At 65.0% G+C, this 21,016-nt stretch overlaps 3 protein-coding genes across 4 annotated transcripts; 1 reads left to right on the top strand and 2 right to left on the bottom strand.

The window, feature by feature from the left end:
- Positions 1–2,326: 2,326 nt before the first annotated feature.
- On the bottom strand, positions 2,327–5,180 carry EBI3 (Epstein-Barr virus induced 3). The gene is made up of 7 exons (XM_064396474.1): positions 5,042–5,180; positions 4,367–4,497; positions 3,791–4,006; positions 3,566–3,683; positions 3,337–3,497; positions 2,667–2,830; positions 2,327–2,590 (listed from the first exon to the last, which is right to left on the bottom strand). Exons 2-7 carry the CDS (start codon positions 4,464–4,466, stop codon positions 2,438–2,440), a joined length of 912 nt encoding a protein of 303 aa, XP_064252544.1. The 5' UTR covers positions 4,467–4,497; positions 5,042–5,180; the 3' UTR covers positions 2,327–2,437.
- A 180-nt stretch (positions 5,181–5,360) lies between these two features.
- ANKRD24 (ankyrin repeat domain 24) lies at positions 5,361–12,679 on the bottom strand. Its single transcript, XM_064396473.1, has 19 exons — positions 12,491–12,679; positions 11,391–11,521; positions 11,226–11,314; positions 10,870–10,934; positions 10,481–10,538; positions 9,672–9,742; positions 9,153–9,259; positions 8,892–9,079; positions 8,650–8,678; positions 8,461–8,553; positions 8,181–8,285; positions 8,024–8,068; positions 7,806–7,904; positions 7,659–7,731; positions 7,456–7,577; positions 6,234–7,376; positions 5,861–5,998; positions 5,723–5,788; positions 5,361–5,570 (listed from the first exon to the last, which is right to left on the bottom strand). The coding sequence occupies exons 1-19, from the start codon at positions 12,560–12,562 to the stop codon at positions 5,493–5,495; spliced, it is 2,772 nt and encodes a 923-aa protein (XP_064252543.1). The 5' UTR covers positions 12,563–12,679; the 3' UTR covers positions 5,361–5,492.
- A 3,058-nt stretch (positions 12,680–15,737) lies between these two features.
- Positions 15,738–20,853, top strand: SIRT6 (sirtuin 6). Of its 2 annotated transcripts, XM_064396469.1 has the most exons (9): positions 15,738–15,896; positions 16,924–17,051; positions 17,302–17,484; positions 18,686–18,745; positions 19,167–19,262; positions 19,488–19,568; positions 19,647–19,770; positions 19,869–19,956; positions 20,033–20,438. In XM_064396469.1, exons 1-9 carry the CDS (start codon positions 15,831–15,833, stop codon positions 20,104–20,106), a joined length of 900 nt encoding a protein of 299 aa, XP_064252539.1. In that variant the 5' UTR covers positions 15,738–15,830; the 3' UTR covers positions 20,107–20,438. The 2 variants fall into 2 exon arrangements, with proteins under 2 accessions (XP_064252539.1, XP_064252538.1); XM_064396468.1 differs by lacking the exons at positions 19,869–19,956; positions 20,033–20,438 and adding an exon at positions 20,452–20,853.
- The last annotated feature ends 163 nt before the right edge of the window (positions 20,854–21,016 follow it).

The raw sequence follows: 21,016 nt of genomic DNA, 5'->3' as shown, positions 1-21,016 counted from the left end.
TAAGGAAATAAATTAATCAAAAGTGGTGTCTTTGGGTTACAGAGACAGCCCCAAAATCTGAACACAAATGATGGAGAAACATCTGTGAGACCTGAGAGCTGCCAGGCACCAGCTAAACCTGTCCTGCCAAGGCCATTTTGGAATCAGAACCCAAAATCAAAAGGACAAAACAAACACGAAGGACACAGGAATAATCCTGGAAAAGCCCTCAGGAATCTGCCATCGTGTTATAGAAAGAATGTGGAATTTCTGCTGCTTTAAACTGATTTTACAGTGCAAACCTGGTGCTGCAGTAGCGGCTTTAGGAAAATCTGAACCAACAAAAAGCTTAAACACCTTTTTTAATATTAACCAGTCCCACTCCCTGGAAGGGTTCAGTGATTATTGTCACCCTAAAATATGGGAATTTTGCAGGAGAGCTGACGTCCTTCCTAAGGTCAGATGTGACGAGATGGAGCCAGGAAAAAAAATAATTGGTCCTGGTTTTAAGTGTTAAGCAATTCTGCCTCCCTGAAATAAGCAGTATAATTTATTGTTTTTTCTTGCTCACACAGCAAAATCCACAAACTACCGAGACAACCAGGAGGGGAAATTTGTCCCCTCACTTAAACCCATTTTTGCCTTGTAAAGCGGCATTCCCGAGCCAGCAGCTGCTCCAAAGGGCTGATCCCAGACCCCCATTCCACTCCAGACACCCCCAGGCTGGAAAGGTCTGTTTGGGTTAGAGGATCACCCCAGGACAGCCCAGGTGTGCCGGCCAGCTGGTTTGGGACCACGGAAAGGACACACCAGAGCCGGCTGCCAGCGTGAGGCCGAAGGCAGCCGCCACTTTCCCAGGGATTCTCCCTTTGCTGTGTGTTTGGAAGGTCACACAGCTGTAAGGCAGGCACAGGAGGAGCTGGAAGCCTGCAGGGATCATTGCCTCCATCCCACATGTCCCATGGAAGGAAGCTCTCCCGTGGACTGACATCCCATTAACTCCTGCTGGTGGGAGCCTATTCCTGGAGCTGGAAATCCTTTGGAAGCTCCAACTGCCAGCTGCTCATCCCGCAGATAACTCCGGTCCCATCCCTGACCTGGTGACTCGTATTTATTTTCTCATTTTATAAGAACCAGGTTCTTCCCTGCTCTCATTCCTGGTGGGAACGAGTGCTCGGGCGTGAGGCTGCTCCGTCTCCGATTCCCGAGATGGAAAACTGGGATCTTGTCCAACAGGCTGTCTGCCTTCCTGGGAAAAACCTCGGCTCCACACGCTCCCAATCCTGCCATCAGCTGGAGCGAGGTGGAACTTCACAGCATGGGACAAACCGGCTCTTTTTCCAAAATGACTGTGAGGACACAAAGTGCTTCCAGAGCCCAGGAGAGCTCGGAGAGGAAAATCTGGAGGGCACAAAGCCTGGCAAAGCTTGGGAAAGGGCTCGGCGCTCTCTGGGAGGTGGCGGATCTCTGCCTAGGTCCCCATTAAATAAAACAGATGCAATACTGGGAAGGAATTCTTCCCTGTGTGGGTGGGCAGGGCCTGGCACAGGGTGCCCACAGCAGCTGTGGCTGCCCCTGGATCCCTGGCAGTGCCCGAGGCCAGGCTGGACGGGGCTTGGAGCAGCCTGGGACAGGGGAAGGAGTCCCTGCCCATGGCAGGGGTGGCCCAGGATGATCTTTAGGGTCTCTTTTCCACCCAAACCCCTCCATATCCGCCCCCGTTTCCCGCCATCGCCCCAGCCCTGAGGGGACTGAGCGCCGGGGTCTCCCGGTCCCGCACGCAGGGGCTGCGAGCGGCGGGACGCGCCGGGACCAGGAGGGGGCGCCACCGCCCGCTAGCCCCGCTGCGCATGCGCACGCGCACGGCTCCCCCTTCCCCCGGGCGGAGCGCGGGAAGGCAGCGACGGGCCGGACCATCAGGGGGCACGGCGCGGGGGGGGGTCTGTAACGGCCACGGGGCTCCGGTGTGAGGTCTGGAACCCTCCGGGGCTCCGGTGTGAGGCCTGTGAGCCCCGGGATCCCGCTCCGCGGCCGCCTCAGCCCGGGGAACGCCGTGCAGGGAGCAGGCGCCCCTCGTTAATCACGGCGCTCCCCCCTCATTCCGTGTCCGACATGGCCGCCCACCCCTCAAGGGTGACAGCCCCGCCCCGGTGGGCGCTGAGGGCCGGGGTGGGGCGCGGGCGAGGGGACGGTCCTGGGGCGGAAAAGGGACCGACCCCAAGGGCGAAAAAGGGTCAAACGCAGGAAAACCACGAGATTGTTCTGGAACAGCAAAGGGACTGCCCCTGAGGGCACTGAAGGGACCGACCCAGGGGCAGCTCAGCCATCACAAACACCCCAGTTAGAACAGGGACGGAGCTCAAGCCCTTTTATTGCCCATTCCTGGTGGCTCTGCGCTGCTGGGGTGGCACAAGGGACGGGAGCAGGCCGGGATGGGGACAGCGGCCCTGCCTGGCTGTCACAGCCCCACCCAGGGTGTCCCCGAGGCCGGCGGGCTCCAGGCGCTGGATTCCCCGGAATCCGTGATGTCCTCGGCGGCCACCTGGATGTGGTGGAGGCTGCCGGGCTCCAGCTCCGTCAGGGTGTGGGATGTCAGCTCGTAGGGCCCCACCTGGGGACAGCGGGGTCAGGGACACGCCGGGCACGGCCACAGCTGTGCCTCAGTTTACCCAGGGGGGTGGCGGTACCGTGGTGGGGACGGAGTCGTTGTCCCGGGAGTAGCGGATGCGGTAGTGGAGAGGGAAATACTCCGGGAATGGCCAGGATGATGGAGGGCTCCACTCCAGCAGCAGCTTCTGGGGCTCCCCAGGGATGGGGGAGACCCGCAGGCCCTCGGGGGGGTCCGGCTTTACTGGGGAGACAAGGAAGGAGAGAATTCCAGGATGGTTTGGGTGGGAAGGGACATTGAGGATCATCTCATCCCACCAGGGACACCTTCCACTATCCCAGGTTGCTCCAAGCCCCATCCAGCCTGGCCTTGGGCAGTCCCAGGGACCCAGAGGCAGCCACAGCTTCTCTGGGAATCCCATTGCAGGGCCTCACCACCTTCACAGCTAAGAATTCTTTCCAATATCCCATTTACATTCTCCTTTAGATTAAAACCAACCCTCTTGTCCCACGACTGCGTGGGAAAAGTCACTTTCCTTCATTTTTAGACGAAGAGAGGATGTCCTGGGTGCGGGATCCAGCATGGGATTGTTGGGGACAGGGCCCTCACGTCCCCCTGTGAGCTGTGCAGGGACAGCCTGAGCCCCAGCAAATCGTTGCACTGATGATCCCAAGCAGGGGAAAGCCCCAAAGGGTGAGGCAGGAGGGTCCTGCAGGGGACCGCGGTGTCCCCCACGCCGCAGCACTCACTGATGTTCTCCAGCAGGAAGGGCAGGGCTCCGGAGGCAGCTCCCAGGGCGTTCCGGGCTGTCACGTTGAGCTCGTAGGGAGTGAGAGAAAACACCTGCAGCTCCCCGAAGGAGCAGCTCCGCGGGCCCGTGGGGGTGCACTCACCCGTGTCCGTGCCGTGCCTGGGGACACAGGGACAGCTGCCACGGGCTGGGTGACACGGCAAGAGGCTTTGGGGACCCCCACTGACCTGTAGGTGGCCATGAAGTCGGTGTCCAGCAGGGGCTCGGGGCTCAGCCCCCAGGAGCAGTTCACAGCCTGGGGGTAGCTGGTGGCCCAGCACTCGATGGCCGGTGGCGGGGGCGGGTCTGGGACAGGGGACAGAGGGACAGGGGGACAGGGGTCACCCCACTGCCAGCACCCCCAGGGACCCCCGGCCAGCAGCGGGGTCACAGCAGGGCTGGGGGGCACTCACAGCCCAGCCGCAGGCAGATGGTGGCCCAGGTCTCGCCGGTGACAGGGTGGTGGCAGCTGTAGTGGCCCTCGTGGGCCAGGCTGGCGTTGGGCAGGGCCAGCCCCGGGGCTGGGGACGTGCCCAGGACCGTGTCCCCCCTGCGCCACTCGGCCTCGCCCCCCGGGCACAGCAGCAGCACCTCAGTGCCCAGGGAGCCGTGCTGAGGGGTGCAGGGGCCTGGGGGACACGGCAGGGGCAGGGACACTGCATCAGGAAGGGTCTTGGCCTCCCTGGGCCACCCAATGCCATTCCCAGTGTCCCCAGACCCCCACCTCTGCCCCTGGTCCCCCCGTGTCCCCAGACCCCCAGGCACCATCCATCCCTCCATGCCCATCCCAATGCCCCCAGTCTCTCCAGTGTCCCCACACTTCTGTCCCTAGAGACCCTGTCATTGTCCCCTGTCCCCTCGCTGTCCCCAATCCCCTCCATCCCTTCTCCCTCCATCTCCAACCCAGTGTTCCCAGTCTGCCCAGTCCTGCTGTATCCAGGATTCCCAGACCCCCCAGCCTCCATCCCAGTCCCCCCAGTCCCCTGTACCTCTGTCCCCATTGTCCCCATCCCCAGTGCTCCCCGCCGTGCCGTTGTAGGGGACAGTGCAGGCGGGTGCCACCAAAGCCACGACCCAAAGCCACCTCATGCCAGGAGACTCAGCAGGGCTGCCCAGGCACCTGTGGGGACAGGCAGGACGGTCAAACCCCAGCACTGGGGACAGCACAGACACCACATGTCCCCTGGGGGCCAGGGACATCACCCTGGAGCCACCCCACACTGCTGTGCCTCAGTTTCCCCCCCGGCCCTGCCACACACCCTGCAGAGGGACGGGTTCCAAAGGGGTCAGACCCTGCAGCCAGGAAAGAGAGGGGGTAAAATTAAATTCCCGCTGTTCCTGCTGTTTCCCAGGGGGACGTGCAGCCACCCCTGCTGTCCCACACCTGGACTTAGGGGTTTGTATCCCTCGGGGGGTCCCCACCTCCATCCCGGGCAGGACTGTCCCTCACAGAGACCCCCAAAGCCCAGCCTGGGGGCCGAGCTGAGCTCCTTGCTTTCCCCAAGCCCAGCACTACAGGGACAGGTCCTGCCCTTGTCACCTCCCGCCACAGCTGGCTCACCCCCAGAGGGGACACGCTCCGCTTTCCCTGGATTTGGGGGTGCCCCAGACCTCCGACACCCCCCGCACTGCCCATGGGGATCCCAGTGCCCCCAAACGCTCACCGCAGCAGGGCCAGCTGGGACCGCAGTGTCCCCGCCGGATCCCGGCGCTTCCCAGCCCATTTCCTCGCAGGAAGTGCCGTTCCCGTGGGGACGGAGCCGCTTCCCAGCCTGCTGCCCCCACACCCCGCGCCCCTGGGAAAGGGATTCCAGCCCTGGCCAAGAGCTCCGACCTCGCCCCGGCCACCACTCCCTTCCTTCACGGTCACCTTTCCCCTCAAGGGACGGCAGGGCTGGAGATGGTGGCACCGATCCCCTGCTGTCCCCATGTCCCCACAGCCCCCCGTGGCCACCCCGGTGCCCCCAGAGAGGAGCCACCCCATTAGTGTGACTATAAATAACTTTATTGCTGCTGTGCTGGGGGTGGGCTGGGTGCCCTGAGAAGCGAAGGGACACACAGGGTGCTGTGACAGACCTGTCCCCCCGTCCCTGTGCCACCCGTGCTGGCAGGGGCTCATCTGCCCTGCTCCTGCAGCCGCTGCATCCTCAGGATCTGGCACAGGAGTCTCTGCACGTCCTCGTCCATGTGGCCCTGGGTGGAGGGGACATTGGTGGGGACATCAGGGAGGCTCCGTGCGTGTCCCTGGGCTGGCACCTGGCTCAGTCCCTCTGTTGCCTCCTGTGGATGGCCTAGTCCCCCCCCCCCGGTGTCCCCAGCTGTCCCCAGCCCTGTCCCCAGCTCACCTGCACAGCATAGAGCAGGTGGCTCCGGTAGAGCGTCACCACCTTGCTGTGCCTCGTCTCTGTCTCCTGCAGCACAGGGAGGGGTTTGGCCACGGGGCTGGGGGCTCGGGGGAGCCCCGAACCCACCAGGTGACCCACCTCCAGCTTCTCCTCCAGCGCCCGGATCCGCGCCTGGAGCGCGGCCGTGTTGGGTGGGGATTGTGGGGGCCCCCCCGACTCGGGGAGGGCGTTCAGGGCTTCCTTCAGCCTGAAAACCTCCTTGGAGAGCTCCGTGATCTGCACAGGGCACAGGGGTTACGGGTGGGGCTGCCCCATCCCTGGTAGTGTCCGAGGCCAGGCTGGGCAGGGCTTGGAGCAGCCTGGGATGGTGCCAGGTGTCCTTGCCCATGGCAGGGGGTGGAATGGGGTGAGCTTTAAGGTCCCTTCCAACCCAAATTCTGTGACTCTACAAATGCGGCTCCAAGGCCACCATTCCCCTCCGAGCAGCCCCTCCTGATTTCCCGTCCCCTACCTTCCTGTCCCTGTCCCTGACCAGCCGTGCTGCATCCTCGGCGTGGCCGTGGAGCTCCCGCAGCCGCCGCGCCTCGTCCTGGGCCTGCTCCAGCTGCTTCTGCGCAGCGCCCAGCCTGTCCTCGGCCGCCTGCCGCTCGCTCTTCATGAACAGCGCCTGCCGCTGCACGCGGAACACCTCCTCGCACGTCTTCTCGTGCCGCCGCTCCAGCTCCTGCAGCCGCTGCGCCAGCGCCGCCGCCTCCGCCCGCAGCCCGGCCTCGGCCGCCTCGTGCTGCGCCCGCGGCACGGCCGCCGCCAGCTCTGCCTGCAGCCGGGCGGCCTCGCGGGCCTTGGCGTCGGCCGCGGCCTCCAGCTGCGCCAGGCGCTCCCGCAGGGCCCGCGCCTGCTCCTGCAGCGCCGCCGTGGCGCGGGCGTGCTCGTCCCGGGGCACCCAGCCCTCGGCCCGCGCCCGCTGCAGCCACGCCGGCGCCTCCTCCTCGTGCTCCCGCAGCCGCTGCCGCAGCACGCCCAGCTCGGCCTCCCTGCGCGCCAGCGCGGCCCGGAGCTCTGCCAGCTGCGCCTCGGCCTCCGCCGGCTGCCGCGCCGGCTCCGCAGCTCTCGGCGCGTCCCGCGGCCTCGCCTCCAGCTCCCGCCGCAGCGCCTCGGCCTCGGCCTCGGCGCGCCCGCAGCGCTCCAGCAGTGCTTCCTTCTCCCGCGACGCCTCCTCCGCAGAGGCTCCCGGCGAGGCCGCGGCCTCCGCAGCCTCCAGCCGGGCCTGCAGCTCCTTCAGCCGCCGCTCCCGCTCCTCCAGCTCGGTCTGTGCCCGCTTCAGGGCCGCCCGCGCCTCCGCCAGCTCCGCGCCCGGCTCCCGCTCGCCGGAGGGTGAGGAGGAGGAGGATGGCTGCACCCCCAGCTCGCCCAGCGCCGCCTTGCACTCAGCCCAGGCCCAGGCCGGCTCCTCGGCGGGACGCGGCCCCGCGGCTCCCTCCGGGATGGGCTCCGAGGCCGCGCGCTGCCCGTCCCCCCCGGCCCGCGCCGCGGCCTCCCTGCCCTGCGCCCGCAGCCGCTCCAGCTCCCGCTGCAGGGCCTGGTACAGACTGGCGGGCACCACGTCCCCCTGGGCAGGGGGGCTGCTCTCGTCCCGCTCGAAGTTCTCCAGCACCTGCCGAGAGACCGTGAGGCCACCATGGGCCAGGGGACAAGGAACAGTGGGACAGACGGACGGACAGAGGGGGGCGTGCCTGGATTTTCTCCCTCAGCTCCTTGTTCTGCACGGTCAGGGATTGCACCTGCCCCTGGAGTGTGGCCAGCAGCTCCTCGGCCGAGGGGCTCAACGTCTTCTTGGATAGCAGCATCTCTGCTCCTGCAGGGCACAGGGACCTGGGGCTGTGCCCACCTGTGCCCCCACTGCCCAGTGCCCCCTTGGGAGGCTGGCAAAACCTACCTGGGAACTCAAGCGGGTCTCCCTCCTCGTCCTGCAGCGTCTCAATGTCATAGCTCGTGTTCTCCTTCTCATTCTGGGGGTGCAGGGTGGAGGTGACACCTCTGTCCCAGCCCTGGGCACTGCCAGCTGTGTCCTGCCCACACCCACCTCCATCGAGGACAGGCGGCTCCGCAGAGCCTCCACCTCCTTGCCCAGCTTCTCCTTCTCCCCGTCCCGTGCCACCAGCCGCTCCTCCAGCTCCTGGATCTGCAGGGCAGGACATGGAAGTTGTGTCCCTTTGGCTCCTGGCAGAGTCCTGGTGGCATTCCCAGCACCAGGACCCCTCGCAGAGCTGAGGTCACCTCCAGGCTCTTCCCTGGCCTCACCCGTTTCTCCATGGAGCGCAGGGAGGCCTCATCCAGCTCCGCCCGCTGGCAGGACCCAGGGAGAGAACAGGGAGGGATGAGTGCTGTCCCCATCTCCCCTGTCCCCTCTGCTCCCCGGGGACACGGTGGCATGTCCCCAGGGCCCTGCAGCCGGTACCTCCTGTCTCTGCTTCTCCTGCTGCTCCAAGCCCCGGATCTTCTGCAGGAACTGGGCCCTCTCCTGCCGCAGCCGCACGATCTCCTCGTAGGCATCCCGGTCCTCCTGCAGGGAACCACGGAAAGTGTTGAGCCCAGCTCCTGGAAACCCCAAAAATCCCACTGTGTGCCCGAGGGGGCTTTTTGGCACTGACCCCCCAGTGAGGGGACCCCTCATCAAGGTGTTTTGGGCTGCTCTGCACCTGCCACGCCAGGTGAGGACCTGGGGACCCATTTCTCACCTGGCTGGGGGTGCCCAGGGGAGGCAGAGGGGCCTTCCTCTTCCTCGGGGTGCTGCTCTTCTCCCTGACAGATGACTGGCTGGGCGAAGATGTCTGTGGACACCCCAGGGCAGAGGGGACGTCACACCCACAGTGCCCTCCCTGTTCCTGGGCCAGGGGACCCTCCAGGGACGGGCAGCAGCCCCTCACCTGCGACGCCTGCTCAGTTGACTCCTCTTCTGTGGGGCAGAGCGGGAGGGAAGAGAAATTGAGGAGATTTAGGGGTTCAGATCTCCGAGCAGAGCCACCTCAGCTGGGGACAGCACAAGCAAAGGCAGCCCCAAACACCCAGGAAAAGGCGACACATCCCCACAGGCTCTGCCAGCCCTGCCCGGCCGGTGACAACCCCCCAGGGATGGTGACAGGGAGCCCGGGGTGCCCCCCAGCCTCACCGCTGGCCCAGGAGCGGCGCTGGGCCGCCTCCTGCAGCAGGTGCTGGATGAGGGCATTGCCCGTGGCCAGCCCGTAGTGCGCGGCGTCGTGGCCGGTGGCGTCCACCACGGCCACGCGGGCACCGGCGCTGACCAGCACCTCCACGGTGTCCACGCTGCCGCTCTCGCAGGCCAGCATCAGGGCTGTCCTGGGCACGGGGAGAGCGCGGGTGAGGGGACAGGCCCCGCGGGCGCTGCCGGCCCCCAGCGCTGCGGCCCCACCTGCCCTGCAGGTCCCGGCAGTTCACGGCGGCGCCGCGGTGCAGCAGGTACCGGCACAGCTCCGAGTGGCTCATCTTGGCAGCCAGGATCAGCGGCGTGGAGCCGTCCTGGGCTCGGCAGGCAGGCAGGAGGGGAGCAGAGGAGGCTCAGATCCCCCCACGGGGCAGCCTGCTCCCGATATCACCCCACTTTCCACATCCCACCTCAATTTCCACGTCCCACCCCAATTTCCATGTCCCATCCCAATTTCCACGTCCCACCCCAATTTCCATGTCCCACCCCAATTTCCACGTCCCATCCCAATTTCCATGTCCCACCCCAATTTCCACGTCCCACCCCAATTTCCACGTCCCATCCCAATTTCCATGTCCCACCCCAATTTCCGTGTTTCACCCCACTTTCCACGTCCCATCCCAATTTCCATGTCCCACCCCAATTTCCATGTCCCACCCCAAGCTGTGCTGTGTTTTGGGACAGCCCCAGGCTGGCAAAGCAGGACCAGGAGCAGATGGACCCCACCTTGTCCTTGCTGTTCAAGGGAGCCTTGAAGTCACAGAGGATCTCGGAGCAGGAGATGCAGCCGCTGGCAGCTGCGGACAAGGACAGAGCTGAGCACTGCCCCACGGGAACAGGAGCAGGACAGAGCTGGCACTGTCCCCACGGGGACAGGAGCAGGACAGGGCTGGCACTGTCCCCACGAGGACAGGAGCAGGACAGGGCTGGCACTGCCCCACAGGGACAGGAGCAGGATGGGGCTGAGCACTGTCCCCACGGGGACAGGAGCAGGACAGAGCTGGCACTGCCCCACGGGGACAGGAGCAGGACAGAGCTGGCACTGCCCCACGGGAACAGGAGCAGGACAGGGCTGGCACTGTCCCCACGGGGACAGGAGCAGGACAGGGCTGGCACTGCCCCACGGGGACAGGAGCAGGACAGGGCTGGCACTGCCCCACAGGGACAGGAGCAGGATGGGGCTGAGCACTGTCCCCACGGGGACAGGAGCAGGACAGAGCTGGCACTGTCCCCACGGGGACAGGAGCAGGACAGGGCTGGCACTGTCCCCACGGGGACAGGAGCAGGACAGGGCTGGCACTGTCCCCGCGGGGACAGGAGCAGGACAGGGCTGGCACTGCCCCACGGGGGGACAGGAGCAGGACAGGGCTGGCACTGCCCCACGGGGACAGGAGCAGGACAGGGCTGGCACTGTCCCCACGGGGACAGGAGCAGGACAGGGCTGGCACTGTCCCCGCGGGGACAGGAGCAGGACAGGGCTGGCACTGACCCCACGGGGACAGGAGCAGGACAGGGCTGGCACTGTCCCCACTCACCCGCCAGGTGCAGCGCGGTCCGGCCACTGCCATCGGCCACGTCCACGGGGCAGGAGGCCTGGGGGGAGAGCCTGGGTCACAGGAGGAGGGGGACAGAGGGACAGACTGCTCGAGTGGCTCTGTGGCACGGTGAGGGACAGGGGACTGACAGACTCTGCGGGGTGGTGAAGGAGGGGGACAGACAGACAAACCCCCTCTGGCCCCACGCTGTGGTGAAGGACAAGGGACTGACCCCTGTGGCTCCCTGGTGCCAGGCAGCAGCACACAGAGCTGGGAGCCACCATGCCAAGGCACTGGTGAGGGAAGGGGGTTCAAGGACAGGGAGGACACTCCGCTGGCACAGCACCTCCCTCCCTCCCCCCCGCTGTCCCTCCTCCCTCTCCCTGTACCTGCAGCAGTTTGCTGACACACTGAGGGTGGCCGTGCTTGGAGGCCAAGTGCAGGGCAGTGTAACCTGGGAAGGGACAAACAGGTCAGAGCACGGCCAGCAGGGCTGTGCCAGAGGGGACAGCTTGGGGACAGAGACAGGAACAAAGGAGGATCTGCTGGAACGGGGCTGAACAGGAAGGGGACAACCCCAGGAGCTCATGAGCCACTGCTTGAGCTCCTTTACGAAACTGGGACAATTTACAGCCCCCAGGTGTGGCCACCACCTCTGTCCCCTGAGCCTCAACACCTGGGGATGACCAGCGGCCCTGCGTGACCCATGGCATTAGGCAGGGCCACGTGGTGGCCATGGCCTCACCCGAGCTGTCCTTGGTCATGGCATCCACGCCGTGGGCCAGCATTGCTTCCAGGCAGTCCACGTTGCCCCGCGTGGCAGCCAGGTGGAACCTGCAGCGAGACCAGGGGCCGTGGGACTCGTGTCCCCTGTCCCCAGCCGTGTCCCCAGGGCAGGGCTGGCACTCACGCGGATTTGCCCTCCGAGTCCAGCTTGGTGGGCACCAGGCCCTTGCGGAGCAGGAGCGACGTGACCCGCCCGGCATCGTTGTAGTCCACGGCCTGCAGCAGCTTCTCGTCGTTCTTGGTCCAGTCCTGGCTCTGCAGCAGAGCCCAGAGGAGGCTGTGACAGCGTCAGCTGTGACAGTGCTGTCCCCAGGGCGGGCAGGGCTGGGCTGGGCTGCCTGTCCTTGTCCCCAGCCCTGTCCCTGGGGGTGGCCGTGTCTCACCCCCAGGTATGGAGAGTTCAGCAGGGATTGGGATGAAAATCCCCTCCAGCCCCCCCAGTTTGCAGCTCACAGAGCAGGGGATTTACAGACACAGCCCCGTTTAGCTGTGCCAGGCTAGGATTTGGGAGCGAGCCCAGCTGCCCCAGGGTTTGCCCCTGCCACCCTGAAATCCCACGACTAAACCCAGGCAGCACCCACGGGAGCCCCAACCCTGCCCGTTCCCCCCGCTGATCCCATTCCCAGCCCTGCTTTGCTCCCGGAGGAGGAAGGATCAAAGCAGGGCGAGCACAGCTGGCAGCGATCCCCGGGGATGCTCCAGCCGCCCGGGATCACGGGGCACAGCGCTGTCCCCCCCAGAACAGGACCGCGCCTGCTTGGGGTTTGCTCTCCCGGTGCTCCCGCACATCCCGGAGGAGCCACCCGCAGCGGGACGGGACCAGGACAGGCACCGCAAGTCCTGGCTTCACCCCGCAGCCCGTGACGACAAAGCGGTGCTGGCTGCGCTGGCGGCGGCAGGAAATGGATGTCACCTTTCGGGAGCCGCTGGCACCTGTCCCAAACCCGCCCGTGCCCGCCGGGTGCCCCCCGAGCCCCCCCAGCCCAGTGCGACCAGGGACAGCGAACAAACCAGTCTCCCGGGGCTCCTGGGCAAACTGGGAGGGTGGTGCCCGCTCCCCCCGCTCCCTGGTCAGGCAAGGACAGAGCAGGGTGGGGAGGACACGGGGGAGCCCCGGGATGGGGATGGGGATGGGGGTGCAGGTGGGGCGGGGGGGACGCGGCTCAGCCCGCAGGACGCGACCGGAGGGGAGCGGGAGGGGAGCGGGAGGGGAGCGGGACGTACCGCGAAGGAGGCGGCGGCACAAAGGCAGATCTGCTTCATGGTGCTGAGCAGGAGGCGGCGGGAGGACGCCATGCGCCCCTCGCCCCCCGCCCCGGCCAGCACGGGCACCCCCGAGCCCGGAGCGCTCCGGCATCGCCGCCCGGGCGGGGGCCGGGGCTGCGGCAGCGGGAGCCGGACCCGCCTCCTCCACCCCCGGCCCTCCCTCCTTCCCTCCCTCCCTCCCTCCCTCCCTCCCTCCCTCCTCAGCGCATCCCTGAATCCCCGCATCCCTGTTCCCAGGCTCCCTGGTCCCAGTTAAAGCGGGAGAGGTTACGGGGGGGCGGCTGTCCCACCTCAAAAGCACCCCCAGACCAGGGCTGAGCGTCCTCCTGGCCCCCGAGGAGGGGGACTGGGAACCCCGCCCCACTCTGGAGCCAAGGGAGGGGGTGGAATCCCCCCAAACACCCCTCAGGGGGGAACCCTGAAACGCAGAGGGTCCCCAGGCGCTGTCCTGGCAGTCCCGGTGGCAGCAGGACATCGGGAGCCTCTCGGGGACGTACCCAGGGCAGCCTGGGGAAACTGAGGCACGGAGCGCCCCGAGCAGGATGGCGTCCCAGACTCCAGGTGCGGGGCCTCAAGCTGTGTCCCCACGTCCCCGGCTGTGTCCCTCCCAGTGCACTGGGGACAGCGCTGTCCCCCTCTGCCCTCTGCGGCCCCGTGCCAGGCTGGCTGCTGAATAATTGAGGAGCATCGACAGGCTGGTTCCACAGGCTGTGGCAGCTGGCAAAGCGGCACTTGTCCCCAGGAAGGGGACAGGGAGGGGACCTGGCACCCGCTTCCCTGCCCTTTGCTCTGCCCCGCTCCCAGCGATGGCTCTGGGACCACCGGGGGTGCCCTGGGGGCTCCATCCCACCAGCCAGGGTGGCAGTGCCAGCCTCCGTGGGGCTGCTGTCCCCGTTGTGAGCGACCACCCCGTGTCCCAGGGCAGGGGTGACACTGCCCCTGTGACGTTGGGGGCATCCTGGGGGAAATCCCCAGCTCCTCACGTCCCAGGGAACATCCCAGAGCAGATCCCAGTGTCCCCACGGACATGCTGGGGCAGATCCCCGTGTCCCCACGGACATCCTGGGGCAGATCTCAGTGTCCCCATGGACATCCTGGGGCAGATCCCCGTGTCCCCAGGGACATGCTGGGGCAGATCCCAGTGTCCCCACGGACATCCTGGGGCAGATCCCAGTGTCCCCATGGACATCCCGGGGCAGATCCCAGTGTCCCCATGGACATCCCAGAGCAGATCCCCGTGTCCCCACGGACATCCTGGGGCAGATCCCCGTGTCCCCACGGACATCCTGGAGCAGATCCCAGTGTCCCCACGGACATCCTGGAGCAGATCCCAGTGTCCCCATGGACATCCTGGGGCAGATCCCCGTGTCCCCATGGACATCCTGGAGCAGATCCCCGTGTCCCCATGGACATCCTGGAGCAGATCCCAGTGTCCCCACGGACATGCTGGGGCAGATCCCCGTGTCCCCACGGACATGCTGGGGCAGGTCCCCGTGTCCCCGTGTCCCCAGGGGTGGCACTCACATCTGCCTTCCTGAACCTGGCCTTCAGGCTCTTCATGGTGGCTCAGCCTCAGCCCTGCGGCAGCTGCTGGGGGGGATGGCCGCGCTCCAGGAGGGTCTGTCCCTGCCTGGGGACAGCTCGGCGTCCCCGCTCCCGCTGCTCCCAGCCCGTCCTGCCGCTCCCAGCGCAGCGCCCGCAGCCGGGAACCGGAGCCGGGGATTGTGTTACGGCCGCGGCTGCGGTTACAGCCCCGGGCAGCCGGGGGGGCCGGGCCGGGCTGTGTTTGGGGACAGGGGACACGGCCGGGGGTGCTGGGGGTGCCTGGGGAGGGCTGGGCCCTGAGGGTTGGCACCCCTTGCCCATCCCAAACACCCCCTGCCCTTGGTGGCACCCCTTGTGCTGAGCAGACATCTGCTTCCCTGCCCTGGCAGCCCCTGGCTCTGCCAGTGCCTCCTGTTCTTGTCAGCATCTCCTGTCCCTCCCTGGCACCCCTGTCCCTCCCTAGCACCCCTGTCCCTTCCTGGTACCCCTGTCCCTTCCTGGCACCCCTGTCCCCGCCCTGGCACCCCTGTCCCTCCCTGGCACCCCTGCCTTTGTCAGCACGCCCTGTCCTTCCCTGGTAGCCACCGCTCTGCCCTTCACCCCCGTCCTTGCCCGCACTCCCTGTCCCTCCCTCCTTCCTTGGCACCCCCTGGTTTTGCCAGCACCCCCTGCTCTCCCTGGCACCCCTTGCCCTTGGTGGCACCTCTTGTCCATCCCTGGCACCCCTGTCCTTGCCGGCACCCCTTGCCCATCTCTGGCACTGCCTGCCCGTCCCTATTCCCGCCTGGACCAGGGGGGCAGTGTCAGGGCAGTGTCGGGGCAGTATTGGGACACTCTCGGGCTCGGGGCAGTGCCAGGGCAGTGCCGGGGCAGTGCCGGGGCAGTGTTGGAGCAGTGTCAGGCTCAGGGCAGTGTCGGGGCAGTGTTGGGGCAGTGTCGGGGCAGTAATGGGACACTCTCGGGCTGCGGGCAGTGTCAGGGCAATGCCGGAGCAGTGTCAGTGCAGTGTCCCGGCGGTGTCGCGTCAGTATTGAGCAGTTTTGGGACACTCTCGGGGCAGTGTCCCGGCGGTGTCGGGGCAGTATCCGGACAGTATCGGGACACTCTCGGGGCAGTGTCGGGGCACTACTGAGCAGTGTTGGGACACTCTCAGGGCAGTGTCGGGGCACTATTGAGCAGTGTCGGTACACTCTCGGGGCAGTGTCAGGGCACTATTGAGCAGTGTCGGGACACTCTCGGGGCAGTGTCAGGGCACTATTGAGCAGTGTCGGGACACTCTCGGGGCAGTGTCAGGGCACTATTGAGCAGTGTCGGGACACTCTCGGGGCAGTGTCAGGGCACTATTGAGCACTGTCGGGACACTCTCGGGGCACTGTCGGGGCAGTATTGAGCAGTGTCGGGACACTCTCGGGGCAGTGTCGGGGCACTATTGAGCAGTGTCGGGACACTCTCGGGGCAGTGTCAGGGCACTACTGAGCAGTTTCGGGACACTCTCGGGGCAGTGTCAGGGCACTACTGAGCAGTGTCGGGACACTCTGGGGCAGTGTCAGGGCACTATTGAGCAGTTTCGGGACACTCTCGGGGCACTGTCAGGGCACTATTGAGCAGTTTCGGTACACTCTGGGGCTCGGGCAGGGCCGGGCCCGGCTGAGGGCAGCCCCGCCTTGCCCGGCTCCAAGATGGCGGCGGCGGCCCCGGGGCGGTCCCGCGGCCCGGCCCCGCCCGGCTCTTCCGCCGCGCCGCGGCCGCGCCGATGGCGGTGAATTACGCGGCCGGGCTGTCCCCGTACTCGGACAAGGGCAAGTGCGGCCTCCCCGAGGTGAGCGCGGCGCCGCCGGGTGAACCCCCGCCCGCCCGGCGGAGCCTCGGCCCGCCCGGGCCTCCCGCGGGCGCTGCCGCGGCCCGGCGCGTTCCCATGGCAACCGCGGCCTCGGCCCCGCGCCCGGAGCCACCGGGCCCTTTGTGTGTCCGCGGCTCCCTCCGTGTCCCCCTTCCGTGGGTGCCTGTCCCCAGACACCCCATGGCTCCCTCGTGCCCCCCCAGGCCGCCCCCGGCTCCCTCCGTGCCCCCTTCCATGGCCTGATCCCTCCTTCTCCCCCCATGGCTCCGGCCGTGTCCCCCCTGAGCCCCAGCAGCTCTTGGGAAGCTTAAAACGGGGTTTGGGGACATTCAGGAGCCTGTCCTGGTGAGGGGACAGGGACACGCAGGCTCCTGTCCCTGTCCCCAGGAGATGGGGCTGGAGAAGTATCTCAGGAATTAAATCTACTCCCCAAACCAGCGTCTGCTGCCCGCACCTCCACGGCTCCCGTGTCCCTCGCTGTCCCTCAGCCCTGCCCTGTCCCCTGAGCTGGTGGCACTGCTGGTGACACTGGGGCTGAGCACACCTGGGGTGGCCCTGGGTCGCTCCTGGAGCCCAGCCTGGGCCAGCTGCCTGTCAGAGCAGCAGCCTCCCTGCTGGTGTTGGGTGTTCCCAGCCCTGTCCCTGCACAGGGATGCTCCAGACAACGCTGAGTCTCTCCTATTTAATGTTTCTATCATTAAGGAATGCAAAATCCTTCATGGATAAGGAAGAATTGTGGGTTACTGGGGCTCTAGAATCATGGAATCCCGGAATGGTTTGGGTTGAAGGGACCTGAAGGATCATTCAGTCCCAACCCTGCCATGGCAGGGACACTTCCACTATTCCAGGCTGCTCCAAGCCCTGTGCAGCCTGGCTTGGACATTCCAGGGATCCAGGGGCAGCTCTGGGAAATCCATTCCAGGGCCTCTCCACCCTCCCAGGGAAGGATTCCTTCCCCATATAACCCCCATCTCTCCACCCCACGCTGGTTTTTGTGTTTGCCCAGATTTTTGACCCTCCGGAGGAGCTGGAGCGGAAGGTGCAGGAGCTGGCAGAGCTGATCCGGAGCTCCTCCCATGTGGTGTTCCACACGGGGGCAGGGATCAGCACGGCCTCGGGCATCCCTGACTTCAGGTGAGTCCAGGGCTGCGAGGGTGGCACCTCCTCCCAGTCCATTTCCTCTGTGGAAGGCTCTGATTTAACCCAGACCTGCTGTCCATCCTGGATCCAGCTGCAAACACCATTTTTCCTCTTGCCCAGCTCATCTGCTGCCACGGAATCCCCACATTGCTTGTATCAGCCCCCAGATTCCTGCTGATCCATGAGCTCTGCTCCCGTGGTTGGGGCACCTGGAGCCTGAGCTCTCCCTTCCTGCCTTTTCCAGGGGCCCCAATGGTGTCTGGACTATGGAAGAGAAAGGGCTCTCCCCAAAATTCGACACCACCTTCGAGAATGCCAGGCCCTCCAAGACCCACATGGCGCTGCTGGGGCTGCAGAGGGTGGGAATCCTGAAATTCCTGGTCAGCCAGAACGTGGACGGCCTGCACGTGCGCTCAGGATTCCCACGGTATTTCCCAGCCCCTCACAGAGGGTTTCATTCCCAGGCAATCTCTGCCCTGTCTGGTACGAGGAGGGGAAGCTGGAAGGGGCTAAGCCAGCTGGAATTTAGAGGGGAGATGTTCTGGTTCTGCTGCAGAGGGTCGTGGAATGAAATGAATTGGTTGTTGCTGTCTAGAAATGCTTCCAGGTGCTGTTTGTGCACAGGAAAAACAGATTATGGAATCATGGAATCCCAGAATGGTTTGGGCTGGGAGGGACCTTAAAGCCCATCTCATTCCCCTGTGCAGGGCCAGGGTTTGAATTCAGTGATCCCTGTGGATCCCTTCCAGCTCAGGATATTCTGTGATCCCTGGGAACAGTCAGGGCCAGGCTGGATGGGGCTTGGAGCAGCCTGGGACAGTGGGAAGTGTCCCTGCCCATGGCAGGGATTTGATCTTTTAAGGTCCTTTCCAGCCCAACCCATTCTGTGATCCCATGAGTCAGGATGTGACTGAGGAGCATCCATGTGTCCTTGGAGAAGGTGCCTCTCTCAAACTCCTTCAGCCAGAGCTGCCTCCAGGGCATTTCCTGTCATTTCCCCAAGTCCTGGGTGCTGCTCCCAGCCCCGTGTTTGTCTGTTCAATCTAAACAACCATGGGAAAAGCAGTAGGGAATGATGACAGAATTCCATGGGGCTCCCACAGCCTGGAGCCACTGGCTCCTGTTCAGTTCAGCCCAGCTCTGCCTCCCAAATGAAGCCTGTGCTTGAGTAAGCTGAACTGGGGCCAAACTGGGGGAAATCAAGTCAGTCCTGTCTCACGCAGCCTGGAGGAAGTTCCCAGTGGGGCTCTGAGGAAAACAGGGAGGGCACGGCCGTGTTTTCCTCTGGCTTCTGCTCTGAGCCTGGGGGGAATTTTAGGAAAAACAGGTGTCAGAGGGCTGGAACAGCACAGGGGCAGACAGGAATGTTGGGTGCTGGAAAAGCAAAGGTCTGGATGCTCCCAGGAGCAGAGATTTGAGTGGATCAGGAGCTGCAATCGGTGCTGCAGATGGAAACATTAACATTAAAAGGCCAGGATCTGCTGTCCCTTCCTCAGTCCCTGTTGGGGGGTGAACCCATCACCTGGCAGGGCTGGAATGCAGGGAAGCCCTTGAGGTTCCTGGGGAGGGGTAGGGTTCCCCCAGGGCTCCCCACCCTTCCCCAGCTCACCTGTGCCTTTCTCCCACAGGGACAAGTTGGCCGAGCTCCACGGGAACATGTTTGTGGAAGAGTGTGTGAAATGTGGGAAGTACGTGAGCCCTGGGGGGGCTGGGCTGAGATCCCCATCCTGGGGGGAACTGGGATCCCAATCCCAGGGGAAACTGGGATCCCCACCCTGGGAAAGGGGGATCCCCATCCCGGGGAAACTGGGATCCCAATCCCAGGGGGAGTCTGGGCTGGGATCCCAATCCCAGGGGGAGTCTGGGCTGAGATCCCCATCCCGGGGGAAACTGGGATCCCCACCCTGGGAAAGGGGGATCCCCATCCCGGGGAAACTGGGATCCCAATCCCAGGGGGAGTCTGGGCTGGGATCCCCAGCCCCGGGGAAGCTGGGCTCCCCATCCCCGGGGGAAGCTGGGCTGGGATCCCCATCCCCAGGGAAGCTGGGATCCCCATCCCAGGCTGTGCTGGGCACGCAGCCCCGGGCTGAGCAGCTCTGTGTCCCACAGGCAGTACGTGCGCGACGCCGTCGTGGGCAGCATGGGGCTCAAGCCCACGGGCCGCCTCTGCAGCGTCACCAAGGCCCGGGGGCTGCGGGCCTGCAGGTAGGGACCCCTCCTGGGCTGTGGGCTGGGGAACGACCCAACAGCCCCTCAGGTTTGGGAGAAGCAGCACAAGGTGATCTCTCTGGGTGCTCTCCATCCCTTCACAGTGTGGGGACAGGGAGGGTGGGACAGGCTCTGGTCATTGTCCCCTTTGCCAGGGCAGCTCTGCTGCCTGTTCTCCTGCCTTTTCCAGGGAAAACCATGGTCCCTGTGTGTGTTTTCCAGAGGGAAGTTACGAGACACTATTCTGGATTGGGAAGATTCCCTGCCTGACCGTGACCTGACGCTGGCAGATGAAGCCTGCAGGTACTGCCTGCTCAGGAGGGGAACAGCCCCTTCCCACCCATCCACGCCCTGAGTCTGGATTTCTGCTCCTCCCTGCAGGAAAGCCGATCTCTCTGTCACCCTGGGGACCTCTCTGCAGATCAAACCCAGTGGGAACCTCCCGCTGATCACCAAGAAGAGAGGAGGGAAGTTGGTCATTGTCAACCTCCAAGCAACCAAACACGTGAGTGAGCATCCTACAGCGCTGCACTGCTCCTCTCCCCTCCTGTCCCCTCCTCCAGGCCCAGCCCATGTTTGTCCCTGCACGTTGTCCCCTCCCAGGTGGCCTCTCTTAGCAGGCAAACAGGCTGGGAGTCCTGGGTTGGAGGGTTTAAACCTGCAGCTCCTGCTAAACACGTAGAGATGGCAGGTAAATATTAGAACCATGGAAAGGGCTGGGTTGGAAGGAGCCTTGAAGCTCATCCTGTTCCCTCTCCCCTGGGCAGGGACACCTTCAGCTATCCCAGGCTGCTCCAAGCCCTGTCCAGCCTTATCCAAGCAAGTCTTAGGAGCAGAGTAAAAGCTCAGCCTGGAGCCTGCTGTGTCCTCTCGGGGTTTACAGCCCGATGGAAGGGTCAGACACACGGAGCCTGTGGAGGGCCTGCTCAGTTCCTGCTCAGGTGTTGGTGCTCCAATTGTCCAAAGTCTTTAATACCCAGAGCTGGGGGTTCCTGGGATGTCACCAGAGCTCCCTTGTGCCTGTCACACTCTGTCCCTGCATCCCCGTCCCCAGACGTGGCTCAGCTCACACCCCAGCAGAGCCCCGGGGCCAGCTCATGTCCCACTGGCAATGACACACAGGGGGGACATGGCCGTGTCCCTGGGAGGGGCCGTTTGTCCCCTGAGCCGTGTCCCCGCCGTCCAGGACCGCCAGGCCGACCTGCGCATCCACGGCTACGTGGACGAGGTGATGACCAAGCTGATGAAGCACCTGGGGCTGGAGGTGCCCGAGTGGACGGGGCCGGTGGTGGTGGAGAGCGCCGAGCTGGCCAAGGGCGAGCAGCTGCCGGGGCGGCTGAAGGAGGAGCCCCTGGGCCAGCACAACGGCACCGGGAACGCGCCGCGCGAGCACCGGGACGCGCTCAGGCAGGAGCGCCCCAGCCCCGACACGGGGCCAACGCCCGCGAAGAAGGTGAAGGTGGAGCCTCTCCTCACCTGACCTGGACTGTCCCTGTCTCACCTGGGCTGCTTTTCCTACCGACTTTTTTTTATTCCCTTAAATATTGTCCCTTTTTTTATGTCAGTATTAAACATTACTTGAATTGTGGCTCGCGGAGCAGATGCACCCACGGGCCTGAGGAGGGCCTTGCATAGAGAAATTCTTCCCTGTGAGGGTGGTGAGGCCCTGGAATGGAATTCCCAGAGAAGCTGTGGCTGCCCTTGGATCCCTGGAAGTGCCCAAGGCCAGGATGGATGGGATTTGGAGCACC

Source organism: Passer domesticus, chromosome 21, assembly GCF_036417665.1.
Source record: "Passer domesticus isolate bPasDom1 chromosome 21, bPasDom1.hap1, whole genome shotgun sequence".
Classification (NCBI taxonomy): domain Eukaryota; kingdom Metazoa; phylum Chordata; class Aves; order Passeriformes; family Passeridae; genus Passer; species Passer domesticus.
Note: the sequence above shows the minus strand (reverse complement) of the source record. Positions and strands in the feature narration are given on the sequence as shown.

Coding starts and splice junctions, on each gene's coding strand:
- EBI3 (XM_064396474.1), bottom strand. CDS start 4,466: ATGAGGTGGCTTTGGGTCGTGGCTTTGGTGGCACCCGCCTGCACTGTC. Junction 4,007..4,366: donor TGGGGACAATGGGGACAGAG/GTACAGGGGACT, acceptor CGTGTCCCCCAG/GCCCCTGCACCCCTCAGCAC. Junction 2,591..2,666: donor ACGACTCCGTCCCCACCACG/GTACCGCCACCC, acceptor CGCTGTCCCCAG/GTGGGGCCCTACGAGCTGAC.
- ANKRD24 (XM_064396473.1), bottom strand. CDS start 12,562: ATGGCGTCCTCCCGCCGCCTCCTGCTCAGCACCATGAAGCAGATCTGC. Junction 8,286..8,460: donor CCCTGGGCACCCCCAGCCAG/GTGAGAAATGGG, acceptor GGTTCCCTGCAG/GAGGACCGGGATGCCTACGA. Junction 8,069..8,180: donor AGGAGAAGCAGAGACAGGAG/GTACCGGCTGCA, acceptor GGGTCCTGCCAG/CGGGCGGAGCTGGATGAGGC.
- SIRT6 (XM_064396468.1), top strand. CDS start 15,831: ATGGCGGTGAATTACGCGGCCGGGCTGTCCCCGTACTCGGACAAGGGC. Junction 15,897..16,923: donor GCAAGTGCGGCCTCCCCGAG/GTGAGCGCGGCG, acceptor GTGTTTGCCCAG/ATTTTTGACCCTCCGGAGGA. Junction 17,052..17,301: donor TCGGGCATCCCTGACTTCAG/GTGAGTCCAGGG, acceptor TGCCTTTTCCAG/GGGCCCCAATGGTGTCTGGA.